Source organism: Lissotriton helveticus, chromosome 3_1 (assembly GCF_964261635.1).
Source record: "Lissotriton helveticus chromosome 3_1, aLisHel1.1, whole genome shotgun sequence".
NCBI lineage: Eukaryota > Metazoa > Chordata > Amphibia > Caudata > Salamandridae > Lissotriton > Lissotriton helveticus.
Window position 1 is genome coordinate 1,251,341,404 of NC_136061.1, and position 14,977 is coordinate 1,251,356,380.

General features: G+C 45.3%; 1 protein-coding gene across 1 annotated transcript in view; it reads left to right on the forward strand.

Annotated features, from left to right (window-relative positions):
• HIVEP3 (HIVEP zinc finger 3) overlaps positions 1-14,977 on the forward strand; it is a 370,547-nt gene that overhangs the window by 209,966 nt on the left and 145,604 nt on the right. Inside the window, exon 4 of the mRNA XM_078681902.1 lies at positions 1,906-7,356. Coding sequence (XP_078538028.1) covers positions 2,410-7,356 — 4,947 coding nt within the window. The 5' untranslated portion in view covers positions 1,906-2,409. The remainder of the gene's footprint in view (positions 1-1,905; positions 7,357-14,977) is intronic.

The following is a 14,977-nucleotide window of genomic DNA, read 5'->3' on the forward strand; positions in this document are numbered from 1 at the left end:
TGTGTTGACCATATGGCTTTTGACCAAAGGGTGGATGAGTATGTATCTTGGCATCCTACTTTGGAAACGTTTCACGAGGTACCCCCGTCTTGTACTCTTAGCCCTACGCAAACAAATACATTCATTTAGAATGATTGACTAATTGCAAATACTGTTTCTGGGATCAAGTCTCTTCACTCACCTTTGTTTCTGTGAAAATATTTTCTAATGTTACTCCCTCTCCCACCTCATATTTTGACCTACAGCATTAGGATTTCTATTCCAAATAAACACGATTGCCTTCTTTTGGGGGATTCTGGGAGGAAAGAAGCCTAGGTCTTGGTGTGGGCGGTTAGTGGGCCCACAAGGCCGAAACAATCTAACCCACAAAGGTAAACATTTTTTTGAAGAGTCAATCTGTCATGAATGATATCTGGGCCCAAGCAACAAGGTTTCTCAAAGGAAAAAAAGTATGTGCTATACATGCAACAATTAAATGAGCACCGTTCAACAATAAAGAACTTAAAAGGTCAAAAGAGAAAAAGTTACAGAAGGATGTAGAAAGTTTTCTGAAGGTTGAAAACCCTTCAGCAGTGAAAGCCCACATGCTTTTAGTATGCATTCCTGATGTAGCCTAAAACCGCTAAGATATAGCTGCCTGTGCCTATTTTTGAATACACATACGAGGTTGTCTCTTTTCCCCAGAAGCCAAAGACTCTCCTAAGTCATCAGTTTCCTTCAGAAAATGAAAACTATATAATTGGAATTAGTTCAAATGTTGGTGTCCCTCTCTGCATCCCTTGGTCTTCCTTCTTCCCTCCTGTGAGGAGTGCAATGCCAGCCATTTTAAGTGGAAGCTTCTAAGCAGAGGCTAACAAAAGTATCAAATACAAAAATGAGTATAACTATTGATATTCACTTCAGCTGAATCAGGCAGAATATTTATTTTTTATTCCAATGGTATTTCAAGGTATTAGATAATTAGGATTTATCTTCTTTATGTTTTCATCTTATCACTTTCCTGAAACAAGTTTCAGATTTTATTCAGTATGAATAAGGGCCTTCAGTGAAAATTGTATAAAAACATGTAATCAAAAATAACGTCATTTATTCTTCAATCACTCTCTCCATATCTGTACTCATTGCAGCTGCATCAGTTCCAATTACTCAGGTGTCTTGTCTTTACCCAAGTGAAAGATATGGGCATTTGAAAAATGCAAATGCTTGTTCTTTTATAAAGAGCACATCAAACATGGCCAGTTCAGCATGTCCACAATGATGGCAGAGGCCAAAACACAGAGCAAAAAGACATTGGTAGAAAGATGGATTTTCTTATATAGTTGTAGTTCTGCACCTAGTATTCTCTTTACAAAACAGGATATTTCTCAGTCATTTCATTCCATCGCTCTGCAACTCATATACACCACTATGCAATGAAAGCTCTTGCTCACATAGGAAGAACCTCTTTGCTGGTGGTGGTTTAAACAAATTGATTATGAGTTAACCTAAATGTTGCTTTCAGAATTAGACCATTTCCCAACAGTGCGATTAAATGAGGTGGGAGAGCTCACACCAGTGGGAAAATGCTTGTAATATTTTCGATACATGCTGGGAAGTCGTGCATCTAGTGAAGTTGTCACTGAAAACAGCAGCTCGATTTCATGATATTTATTATAGATCCGAGGTGTTGCATGCTTCTCATGCTATGCTACATTTTCTGGTTAACCACTGACTGTGCAAATGATTCTAATTTTACGTAATTGTATCCCTGTGAATATCTCGAAAATCACCATGGATCAATACAATTCTTCTTGATGAATGTTGAAGGATCCTGTATAGAATGTAAAAAACGGGTCTGCTTAGTGTAATTGTAAAAGTCGTGTCGTAAGTTTATCTATGAAAACATTGACTTGCTTATTGTTACAGGGATGTGGACGTCTAGAGGGAATGGCTTGCAGCTGAAACAGGGACGGTGGAGAAAGCTACCCTGGAAGAATGCCGCTCAGTATTACCTTTCATGGTGAAAATGGAAGAGGCGACTACAGCATAAACTTGGCAGACTTTAAACTTCAGAGTTTTGTATAATAAACACAAACCCCACTGTGGGTTGACTTGAAACTTTGAAAACATGCCTCTGTCAACTTGACAGAAAATGGCGAGGCGCAGATCCTCAGTGAAGTTCACAAAATTTGGACTGGAGCTTTTGCAGAGGTTTCTCACTTTGAAGTAGTTAGTTATCTATTACCAATGTGAACTTTCTGACTGCCTTAAAGCTTTTACTGGTCAAACTGCTACCAGGGACATTTTAGTAAATTCTTAAGGGCTATAGCTGCAAACAAATGCAGAGAGTCAACTGGGGATACCTTTCAGTCACTAAATGAAGATTGCCAGAATATTCCTTAAATAACATTCAAAATCCCTATTGAGGTCATGGAGCCCGAGCAAAGCAGGAAGAGCACAAAAAAGTCAGAGGAAGGGATAAGAAGGCGGCTGACCAAGGGCGAGGCCTTGCAGGGCAGTATTTCATCTGCACCAGTGTTCCCAGAACGATCCTCTGCTTTACAAGAACACCCATCTACTGATGCCCCATTGCAACCTCAGTTTACAACTGTAAAGAGGAAAGTTGGGCGTCCAAAGCTCTCCAAAGGTCCCTCTGTAGAGCACATGCATCATGCTGCCAAGCTCCAGCAGCAACCCCTGTCACCAGCATTTATCCCTCCTGGAAATCCAGAGCATAGCCTCGAAGGATCAGCTTGGCAGCTTGTGGATCCTGCCCGGCCCAGTGTGTCTGGAACATTTGATTCTCCTGGACTACAGAGCCACGGTCAGCTCATTCCTTCCCATGCCCCACCTTTGTCCGGAGAAGACTTGCCATCAGTTCAGAAGGTGCACCTTCACCGGTCTTCCCAGGGGTCACTGAAACAAGCAGAGGAGGTGCACAAGAAAGAAAAAAAGCCCCAGAAGCCAGGAAAATACATCTGTCCATACTGCAGCCGGCCCTGTGCTAAGCCTAGCGTGCTAGAAAAACATATCAGGTCCCATACCGGTGAGCGTCCATACCCATGCTCAGCTTGTGGCTTCTCTTTTAAGACTAAAAGCAATTTGTACAAACATAGGAAATCGCATGCTCATAGAATTAAAGCTGGGCTGGCCTCAGGACTTGATGCAGAGCTGTATCCTTCCAGCTTGGAAATGGAGGGGCTTGGTCGGGAGGAGTTCGAAGAGCCAACAGAAGGTGAAAGCACAGATTCTGAAGAGGAGACTGGTACCCTGGCGAGCCATGTAGCTGACTTGCCAGCCAGACAGAAGCACAGCTTGTCTCCATGTAGCTCATATGGTACAGGAAGCCAGAGTACAAGCCTTGAGCATTACTCACTATCCCATTCCAGTATGTCTCAGTCATTCGAGGAGAGCACCCAGTTTGTGGAGCCGTCCACAGAGCATGCATTGAGTCATAAACCAGAGGATACACATTCCATAAAGCAGAAACTTGCACTCCGCTTAAGCGAAAGAAAGAAGGTCATAGAGGAACAACCTTTTCTTAGCCCAGGTAGCAAAGGAAGCACAGAATCTGGCTACTTTTCACGCTCAGAAAGTGCAGAACAGCAGATCAGCCCACCCAACACAAATGCAAAATCCTATGCGGAAATAATTTTTGGGAAATGTGGTCGAATTGGGCAAAAATCTGCAACATCCCAAGGGCCTCCACATGAAGATAAAGCAAGCATCCCACTTTCTGTGCCTAGAACTCAAGTAATTGAGCACATTACCAAGCTGATAACCATCAATGAAGCTGTGGTGGACACAAGTGAAATTGACAGCGTGAAACCAAGAAGAAGCTCTTTGTCTCGACGTAGCAGCATTGAATCTCCCAAGGCTGGCTCTTTTCGAGATCCATTCCAGTTTGACCTGAAGTCTTCTGGCACCACTAGCCAGTTAGATGCATCAAAAATGTTGGCATCTCCAGGTGAGAAGGGTAAGCCTGATCAACCATACGTACCTCCTCAGCATACTCATAGTACCACTGAACCTGTGCCTCTCCTAAGAAGCCACTCAATGCCTTCTTCTGCCTGCACGGTTAGCTCACCGCATACATTTAGAGCCAGTTATTCATTAGATAACCGGTTAATGGACTCTCCTGATGTCTTAAGCCGCAGTCATGTCTTCTCTTCTCATCCCAGAATGCTGAAACGACAACCAGCTATTGAGCTGCCAATGGGTATGGAATACACTTCCGAAGAGTTCAGCTCAGTAAACAAAGATGTGCTGTCCACACATGCTGAAGAGCATGAACACAAAGAAAGTGATCCGACCAAAAAGTCCAGGAAGGGCCCAAAAATGAAGGGGTTGATGTATGAATGTAACATATGTGGTGCTCGATACAAAAAAAGGGATAACTATGATGCCCATAAAAAATATTACTGTTCTGAACTTCGTATTTCGATGCCTCGATCTCCACCATTGCATGCCTCAATAGAAGCTGCTAGGGGTCTTGAAGAGTGTGCTCCATCACCAGATGCTATGCAATACAAGATAGGCACTAGTGTGGAACTGGCCCCATTAAGGAAAAGACGGAAAGAAAAGAGTTTTGGAGATGATGAAGAACCACCAGGGTATGTGATTACCAAGTCTGGACTGCCCAGCAGAACATCTGATGTTGCTCTGAATCTAACTACGGATAGCATTATATCATCAACAGTGGGGCATGAAGCTGCTCCTCTTCCTGATGCAAGCATGGAGTATAGTATATTAAACCCAACAATGCCTATGAGTGAGGAAATTAAAGAAAGACGAACAACATCAAAAGAAATTTCTGTAATCCAACATACTAGCTCATTTGAAAAGTCTGAGTCAGTGGAACAGATGAGTGGCTTAGAGGACGAAGATATTCCAGCTGTCCCGAGCTCATCTCAACCAGCAGCACAGCATGCACGATCATCGCATGCGCTGCAGTCAAAGTTAGTGCGCCAGCCAAATATCCAGGTTCCGGAGATTCTAGTTACAGAAGAGCCTGATAAACCAGAAGTTGAGCGTGAACCACCTCCAAAAGAGCAGGAGAAGCTAGAGGAGTTTCAGTGGCCTCAAAGAAGTCAAACACTCTCTCAGCTTCCCACAGAGAAGCTGCCACCCAAAAAGAAACGACTCCGCTTAGCAGAATTGGCCCAGTCATCTGGCGAGTCTAGCTTTGAATCAGTAAACCTTACCAGAAGTCCGAGCCTGGAAAGTAGTATATCACATGCCTCAAGTCATTCTGTTTCATTTGAACGAGAAGAATCAGCTGGACAATCATCTGAAATACTTAGCAAACCTTTTGGGACTCATATGCTGACTGTACCAACCCATCATCCTCCTCCTCATGCTCGTGAAATGCGGAGATCCGCTTCTGAGCAGACACCGAATGTATCTCATACCCTACAGATATCTGAAAACCGCAGCAAATCCTTCGACTATGGAAGCTTGTCATCAGCAGCTGCATCAGGTCCCGTTGCCTCTTCCTCTGCCCAGGAGAAGAGAAAGTGCTTTCAAACTCGGCAGGCTTCTCTTAGCAGACATGTAGAGCATGACCCAGACTATGTAGTTAAGGGCTGGAAAGAGACAGAAGAGCCATTTTCATCTTCAAGTAAACCTAGTGTCAAAAGCGGATCCCACTCTTCTTCCCCTTCTTCCATTGCACCTCATAGAGATTATCCCAAAGAACAAGGCCCATTGAAAGAGAGTCTTGATTATACACAGCCGTTGACTGATGCCCTGCAAGTGATTAGTGCCCCCATGCCACAGTTGGCAATACAGGAAAAATCATATTTGCCACTGTTCCCAGTACAGCACCTCTTGCAGCCCCCAGAACTGTTTTCCACGCAAGCCATGTCAGAACTCCTCACTACTCAGTTTCCATTCCCTCAGATTTCACCATCGCTGTTTCAAACACCACATCATCCCCTCCAACATGCACTGCTCCACCCAAGCCAACTACATATTGCACAGCAGTTAATTTCACATCCCATGGAGCTACCCTTCAGACAACATCCCCCTTATGTTCCAATGCATTACACAGGCTCTTCCTCCATCCCCCCGGCATACTTTCTGCCATTACCATCCCAGCTTGCCCTTCAGTTGCAAACTGAGGCTGGCGAACCTTCGCCACAAACAAAAGCCGCACTCTCCCTGCCAATGGGCCCCTCTACTCTCTCAACAGGCAAAGAAGGTAAGCTTCAGCCATTGCCTCCCACTACCAGCCCCCCATCCTCAATGGAAACAGTCTCCCAAAGGGTGGTTCCAGCCTGTGCAGATCCTGTGATGTCCCTTGTAGTTCCTGTTAGGATTCAGACTCACATGCCATCATATGGTAGCGCAATGTATACAACTCTTTCCCAAATTCTAGTTACTCAGTCCCACTGCAGTCCCTCTTCTATCTTTATTCGTAAATTTGATGACAGCCGACCTAAAGGAGTTCATGGAGTGGGCTTTGATTTGGCACAAATGATAGCAGAAGATCAAAGAAGCTTCTTCCAGACCCCTTACTTAAGAGTGCCCTTACCAACGATGGACAGAAGGGTCTTTATGCCCCTGGCATCTCTGTCTGAGAGTGAATTGGGATTAGATGGAAGCTCATCAACAGCCGGCGGAAGCAAGCGCATGCTTTCTCCCGCTGGAAGTTTAGAGCTCACAATAGAAAGCCAGCAGCAGAAGAGAGTGAAAGAGGAGGCAGTATCCGAGTCAGAAGAAAAATGTGATTTATTGAAATCATCATCTGCGAAAGAAGCTAGTGCAGATGAAAGAAACAGGAAGGAGCAATCAAAGCTGTCCACACAAGGTCACAGCAGAGTAGAAGCAGAGGTGCCCATCAGGTCCTGCTCAGATCAGTCAATTATAAAGGAAATTCCACATTGTTTACAGCTAACCTCTCATTCTCAATCACCAGAAGACCACAAGCAACCAGTGGGCAAGCAATATCACAGCAAGCTATCCCTTCAAACCGTGAAGAAAGAGGACAGTACAGAGCTCTCTGATTCACAACCTTGCAGCCCAATGAGCACTTCTCCTCCAGCAGCTCTTAATACAAGTGCAACAAGTTCAGTGGAAGGTGCCGATGTGAAAACCTTCCCCAGTCTGCATACAACCACTAGTGTCACCTGGTGCTATTTGAACTACATTAAGCCAAATCACATTCAGCAAGCTGACCGAAGGGCTTCTGTCTACTCAAGCTGGTGTATAAGCCTTTACAATCCCAACCTCCCTGGAATATCAACAAAAGCAGCTCTGTCGCTTCTGAGGTCCAAGCAGAACTTGAGCAAAGAAATATACAGTATGGCCACGGTTCCCCGTCCAGAGACAGAAAGGCTGGCACCGTCTAGCAAAAGGAAGCCAAAAATGTCAGAGGTAATGATGACTTTTTACTTTTTAATGATCTTTTGATTCTGTTCTCACTCTTAACTTAATCTAGTAACCACAGGCACACCAGACATGTTAGCATCGAATATGGTGCTGCATTGCCTAGGTTTTTCAGAACTGTAACTTCTTCTTGTCGCACAAATACAGAGTGGTCCTTTGTGGGTAAATGGATGTTGGCATGTGGTTTTGTCATACGTATGCTTTACACTGGCAGTGCATGCACAATTGTTGTGTACTACATTTTTGATCATTCAGGACCTTTGTTGTGTTGACAGTCTGCTTTACATAGTCTTGCTTTAGATCCCTAGATGCTTTCTATAGAGAACGACAAATCTCAAAGCGATCTATTCATGAGGTGATTTTTGTTTATGATGTTGATTTGATGTGAATGATTACAATAATCCCTTAACTGCTGGGGAAACCACCTCCTTCATCCACGAGCTGCAGAGACCTTTTTTTTGTCTATTTGGGGTAATTCTTGCTTAGGGCTACATAACTTTGTTCCATCTAAGGTATTTTTGCAAAATGTGTGCCCTGTTTTTGAAACCTCTTTAGGATTCTAGAGATACCCTAGAAGGAGCCAAGAAAGTATGCAAAATATAGCTATGTTTTGATTTTTGGGGGGCGAATCGGAAAAAAGTGCTCCAGATTAAAGAGTCTTCCTAAAAACAGAATCAACAAACAGTTTGCTGTGCTAAAATCACCATCTTCCCAGATTTCAGGAACATGCGGAGCTGAATAAAAAAAATCGAATTATTTACCACAGTTTTGGCATTTTTCAAAGAGGTAGCCCATTTTTCGGGCTTTCAACCTACTTCTAGTTTGTTGTGGAAACCAGTGTGAAGCCCACTGGTTTCCACAACAAATGGCCATTTGTGACAACGTTTTCATCTGTAAGTTTTTGTCACTATGGCCACTTTAAAAAAGCAGTATACCGTTATATCCACTAGATTAATCTGATTGTGGGGATATGTTGAGTTTGTTGGTAATATAAGAACCCAAGGTACCTAAAGCCAACAACTGAGCTGCACCGTCTTTCATTGTTTAGCCCAGTTTGTATGATGAAATATACTAAGTGAAAAATGTATACCAAGTTAACCCATATATTTCTGAAATGGGCACAAGAAATGGAGTTCGGGAGCAGTGGTTATTCCCACATCTCTGAATTTGTGGGTACCCGTACTAGCATATGATTTAGAGTGTATTTTTCAAAAATCCTTCTTTCTTACACACTGGCCTACATTTAGAGTGAAGAAATGCAGTGAAATACAATTGGTAATAAAAAAAATGTTCTACAATTTTATGCTCCTGCATGTCTTCCGATAAACATGGTACCTCACTTTTGTGTTGGTAGGCCTAGTGCCTGTGACAAGAAAGGTCCCAAAACGCTATTTGGACACCACATTTTTCCAGTCAAAATGGAACCTTTTTTGCAAAGTGGGTGGCCAGCATCCAGGCAAACTTGCACATTTTTTAAAACAAGACAGCTGGGGGAATCTAGGGTGGGGAGATATGTCTGGCTGTCCCACGGTTTTCCTACCCAGAATCCCTTGCAAACCTCAAACTTTGCCTAAAAAGACACATTTTCCTCACTTAATTTCTCCCAATAGAAATGGTAGCACACTTGTGTGGGTAGGCCTAGTGGCTGCGACAGGAAATGACAAAAAACACAACATGCATACATCACATTTTAGCATGGAAACAAATACTTCATTTGCATTGTGGGTAGCTGTGAGTTGTGGACCCTAGCTGGCACCTAGTGAAATCCTGCACATTTAAAAACATGGGATTCTATGGTGGTATGTCTTGCTTGGATCCAATGAGGTTTTTTTTTTTACCCACAATGTCCTGCAAGCCTCAAACTTTAGCTAAAATCTCAAATTTTCCTTGCATTTTTGTGATGGAAAAATCCGGCATCAGGAGGAAGTCACAAAATTCCTACAACCCAGTATGTTTGCTTACCGTAGCTCTGGAATTATTTATGCAGGTCACTCTTAATGAGGGCTTAAGCACTGTTTTAACATAATTTTCAGAGCATGTTTAACTGTTTCTGTTTATGTAATTTATGTATGTAAGACTATTCTAAATCTTAGCGAGCAGCAAAGTGCTAAGCCTAGGTATCATTAGCACTAAGCAATGCTCAAGGTAACGCTCTCTACAAAAAATATAAGGTCACTCAAAACAGATGTAATATCATAAGTGTGGTTCCCAGCATCTTGAACAGAACTAGGAAGTAGCTCAGGTGCAGAAGAAAAGCGTGCCTGTAATTTGAGTTTACTCTAGATTGTAGTGGTGACTGTGGAGTGCAGCAGACATCGAGTCACCTTCTTTGAAAGGTTAACATGAGAGATTTTAGAAAACTAAATCAATTGGTGGGTGACATGCTTGTCCGAGTTTATCCTACTCACAAAATCTGCTTCGTGCATACTTAAACATTTGGTACCAGCTCCAGAAGTTTGTAACATTTTGTTTATCACAAAAAGTTTGCAAGGTTATCAATTTTCACCTGTTGCAAGAGTTGCAAAATGTAATGGCTTATGCCTTCCCACATTTTTTTCTCGGCTTCCAAGGTAATTTCCACACTAATAGAACAATGCCTAATAAGAAACACCTTGCACAGTGCGGTTTACGATATGTACATATTTTCGTCAGAAAGTGTATGCAGAATTGCTCCACTGCAGAAGGTCCGTTAATGGTGCAGCCACCTCGGCACAGCATGGTATGAACCGGCGGTAGTACCCTACCAGACCTAGGAAGGCCCGGAGATCTCTTTTAGTAGCGGGAAACGGAACTGTAGCTATCGCTCGTACTTTCTTGCTTTGGGGAGCTATGGTACCCTCCTCCATACAGAAGCGTTTGGACCCATCTGGTTTGGGTATCATCACGATTGGGGACGACCAATGGCTCTGGGAGGGTCGGATTACGCCTAATCTAAGCATGTCTTGGACTTCCCGTCGGACGGCTTCTTTTCTGGCGGCTGGTATCCTGGAAGGTCTTTGTTTTACCACTTCTCCCGGAAGGGTTTCCATGCGGTGTTCGGCTAGGTTAGTCCTCCCGGGTAGGTCAGAGAAGACGTCGGCGAAGGGCTTCAGGGCCTCTGCTAACTCGGTCTTCTCCTGGGAGGTCAACCCCTGGTTGACCACCAGTTGATCCAAGGTTGTGGTGTTGGGGTAGCTTGTCTGACCGACAAAATGACCCGCTCTGGGTAATGGTCCCAACCATTCTTTCAGTAGGTTATTGTGGTACGTTTGGGTTTTAGTGGGCGACAGGCGTAACCTGTAGGTAGTTTGACCGATGGCTTCAATAATCTGGAACGGGTCTTGCCACTCATTTTTGGTTTTGTTGCTTATGGTTGGTAACAACACGAGAGCCCACTTCCCGACGTCGATTTTTCTCAGCTTCTTTCCTTTATCGTACGTCTTTTTATACCTCTCGTGTTGGTGTTCCATGTTGGAGTACGCTAGTTCTCGTAGCTTTCCCAGTTTGGTTCTCAGCTGCGTGGTGTATTCCAACATGCTCTTCTGTTCTTGGGATTCCTCATGTTCCCACATTTCCCTCGTGATTTCCTGGAGGGACCGTGGCAGTCTTCCATATAAGAGCTTGAAGGATGAACATCCCAGGCTACTTTGTTTCTGAGCCCATATAACATACAGGGCGATAGGCAGAAGTCGGTCCCAGGTAGGTCCTTCGGCTGTCAGCATTTTTTTCAGTGTTAGCTTGAGGGTCTGGTTGTACCTTTCAACGAGGCCATCGGTTTGGGGGTGGTACACCGAGGTCTTCAGATGCTTGATGTCTAGAGAGGCACACACTTCTTTCATCAATTTCGAGGTAAAGGGGGTCCCCTGATCCGTCAGCACCTCTTTGGGGAACCCCATGCGAGAAAACAGCTCTACAAACTTCTCGGCGATGGCGGATGTTGTGGTGGTTCGCAAAGGAAAGGCTTCCACAAACCGGGTTGCGTAGTCGACTATCACGAGGGCATACAGATGTCCGCGGCCCGACTTCGGCAAGGGACCGATTATGTCCATGCCGACCTGTTCAAACGGAACTCCTATGATGGGCATCTTCTGTAGAGGCGCAGCGGTTGGTCGGTGGGTGTTTCTTCTTTGGCATACTTCACATTTGGCACAGAAGTCTTGTACGTCCCGATAGATTCCAGGCCCAAAAAAATGCCTAAGTATACTTTCCATGGTTTTTTCCTTGCCTGCATGGCCGGCCGTCAAATGGGCGTGAGCGAAGAAGAGTACCTGTTCCCGAAAGGATCTGGGCACCAACAGTTGTAGCTCTCCCTCTTGCCTGGCCTGGCGGTATAGCAATTCGTTCTTAATCAAGAAGCGGGGGTAAGACTGTGGGTTGAGTCCATCCGGGGCGTGGGCGTTTTCCCAGGCGTGGAATAGGGTCCTATCTTCTCCCTGAGCAAAGCAAAACTCCTATCAATAACCCATGGTTCGGGGGACAGGTATGTGGGTAGGCTCTCCGTCTGTACCGGTCGGGAAAGGGTCTCCCTACAGAGGGAAAGGAATTCGGGGTTGTTTGTCCCTAGGATCACGTTCTCTGGCAGGGAATCCACCACCCCTACCCGGACCATACAGGTTCTCTATCCGGTAGAGTTATGGTAATAGAGGCCACAGGGTAGGGCTTCACATCCCCGTGCACACACTGTACATATACAGGACTCTGGGGGTTCATCTGTTCGAGTTTGACAAAGCGCGTCTGGATTACTGACTGTCTGCACCCCGAGTCTAACAAGGCCCTTACCCTGTAACCATTCATCCTCATACTCACATAGAATGTGCTGCCCATTTCCGCGGAGTACCTCACGGTTTTCGGGAGCTAACCGACCTCCATGGGCTCCTCTTGTGTTTTTCTTTTGGAGCACATTCTCGCTATGTGGCCCCACTCCCCGCACTCGAAGCACTGAGGTCCTTTATTCAGGGGAGACATCATTCCCGTAAGCCAAAATAGTCTGGAGACCTCGGTCCCGGCTTTGGGTCTCTTGTCCACCTTTGGGGGATGTATGCGTTTGAGGGCCTTCTCATGCTCCCATGGGGTTGTCTTAGGTTGAGCTCGAGCATATTGTGACGCCATTTCTATGGCTTGTTCGACTGAAATCCCCACGTGTTGACGCAGCCAGCGTTGGGTGGCATAGGGCAATGCCTCCATAAATTGCTCTAAGTACACTTTGTTCAGAATGTCCTCTTTGCTGCACAGGTCCGGACGCAGCCACTTATCAGCGGCCATCTTTAATCTAAAGAAAAGTGTCTTCGCGTTCTCCCCTTGAACTCCTCTTTCCTTTCTAAAGCGAACGCGATAGGCCTCTTGATCCAGACCTAAATGATCCAGGATGACCATCTCAATGGTCGCATATGGGGTAGTACCTAGGGGGTTAGCGGCCTGATAAGCCGATTGGGCTTCCGCTGTGAGGAGAGGAGCCAAAAAGAACGGCCATTTCTCTTCGGGCCAGCTCATTGCACGGGCGGCCCTTTCAAAGTTTAAAGGGAAGGCGTCCGGGTCTTCGCCGTGCACATATTTCTGGAGGGCCATACCGGTGGGATGGGGGCTGTGCAGGCGCACCTCACCGGGAATGGTCTGGGTGGGAGGCGGCACATTTCTAATACTTTCCAGCTGGGCCGTTATGGTTGTTGTGAACAGTTCTCGGTCTGCCTGTGCTAAGGTAAGCTGACTTTCCACGGCCCATTCCAATTTTTCTTTGCCTTTGATTATGTGCTCGATCAGGGCCTCCATCTTTTTGGTACAGACGGATGGTGGAGGGGATCCCACTTCTGACACCAGTTGTCCCGAGGGGGTCGGGACGTGCGGGGTTTCGGCTACTGAGCTGGGACTGACTGGAGGGGTCGGGGTAAAGAGAAACACTGGCGCCTTGATTAAAGGTTTCAGGGAAGGCTTTATTGGTATGTAAGTCTTTTTCATTAATGGGGTTGCTCGTTCTCTCGCAAGCACTGCAGGGTCCAAAGGAAAGGTAGCTTTCTCCAGCTTGGCTGTTCCCGGTATGGACAGGGGCGGTCGTGCTCAGGGAGGGGACGTCTCTCCGCTCCGTGTTCCGCTCCGGTACCGAAAAGAAAGGAATCTTGAGTCAGACAATTACGTGGTTACGGGAACACTCTTAAGGGCCGGGAGTGAGGGACAACAACAGTGATACGGTGCACACTTCTGAATCAAAGGGGTGTGGTGGTAGGAGTGCACGTGAACGGACAGGGTACTATACAAAGGGCTGTACACTTTTATACACGGGGCTGACTCCTCCGCCCGACCCAACCCGCTACCCGGCCCCGTACCTCTTGTAGCCATGCTCCTCCCGTGGGAACGTGGCAGGGCGAAGCGTTGAAACGTTGGCCTCCTGGTGTGTCGCTCTCGGTCTCTCTCGGTTCAGGATACCGCCGTCCGTCTTCCTCGTTGTCAGCTACCTCCAGGGAAACGCCGTCCGTCTTGTCTCTCCTACCTCCTCCTTTTGACGTGGTGACGCGGTCAAGGGGCGGGGTCTCTTCTTCTTGGTCCGTGTTCTTAAAGGGGCCAAACATGTTGTTGTCATCCGGCCAGCCTGACTCGGTCCTCGATCCAAGGACAAGGTGGTAGCTGTGGGGAAAAGGGGCAAGGTGAGAGGGGAGTGGCGGACCACCAGTCCGTTGGGATAGTCATTTTCGGTCCGCACGCCCCATCACAGCTACGTATGGTATTTTTATACCTCCTAATTTTGTTGTGATACCAATGTCAGACTTTAGTGACATATCTATATCAGCAATGTACAGTGTGATTAGCAAGGCCATTTTCAATACCACTTTTAGATGATAGAATATTGTCAAGTGTTAATTTTACATGTAGCCATGTTTCAGGATGCAGTTCAATAATACAATTCAGGAGATTCGGGTTGATTTCCCATGTTATAAGCTTATTCCACAGCCTTTGACGATCTACCTTATTGAACGCTGTGGAAAAATTCATGAAACAGGCATATAATGTTGGTTTGTCCATGCATGCTTTTCCCCCAAGTAGAGCCAATGAAATTATGCTATCAGTTGTTGAACACCCTGAACGAAATCCTGTTTGTGTTGTTGGTAATAATAATTGTTTCTCTGCCCAGAGTCTTAGTTTATTTTGAATGTGTTTTGCAAACAATTTCCCTTTGAAGTCTAATAAGGCTATTAATTTGTAGCTGGACGGGTCAGTTTTTGAACCTCATTTGTATAACGGATGTGCAATCACTCCTTTGCAGGAAGATGGTATCTTTCCTAGCTTGGTTACATGTGAAAACTGCCATTTTAACAACGTACTCCAAAAGGTTATGTTTATCTTAACCAGATCTATAGGGATTCCATTTGGTCCTGCTGCTTTGGATGAGTGTGAACTTTTTATTAGTTCTGTTATTTCTTCCTTTGTCATGTCTGGAAATATTCCATCAACTTTTGGCGGTGTATAATTATAAGTAATAGTTGACTTATACAGAATTTTGATATAAGTTTCCCACCTATCACTTGGGATAAACAGCTCAACTGGCTGCCTATATGAAATTGTACCGTATCCCACCAGAGACCATATGCTTGTTCATTCCGCGTTAATATATCATGATGTAGTTGTGCTTAGGCATTGTTCT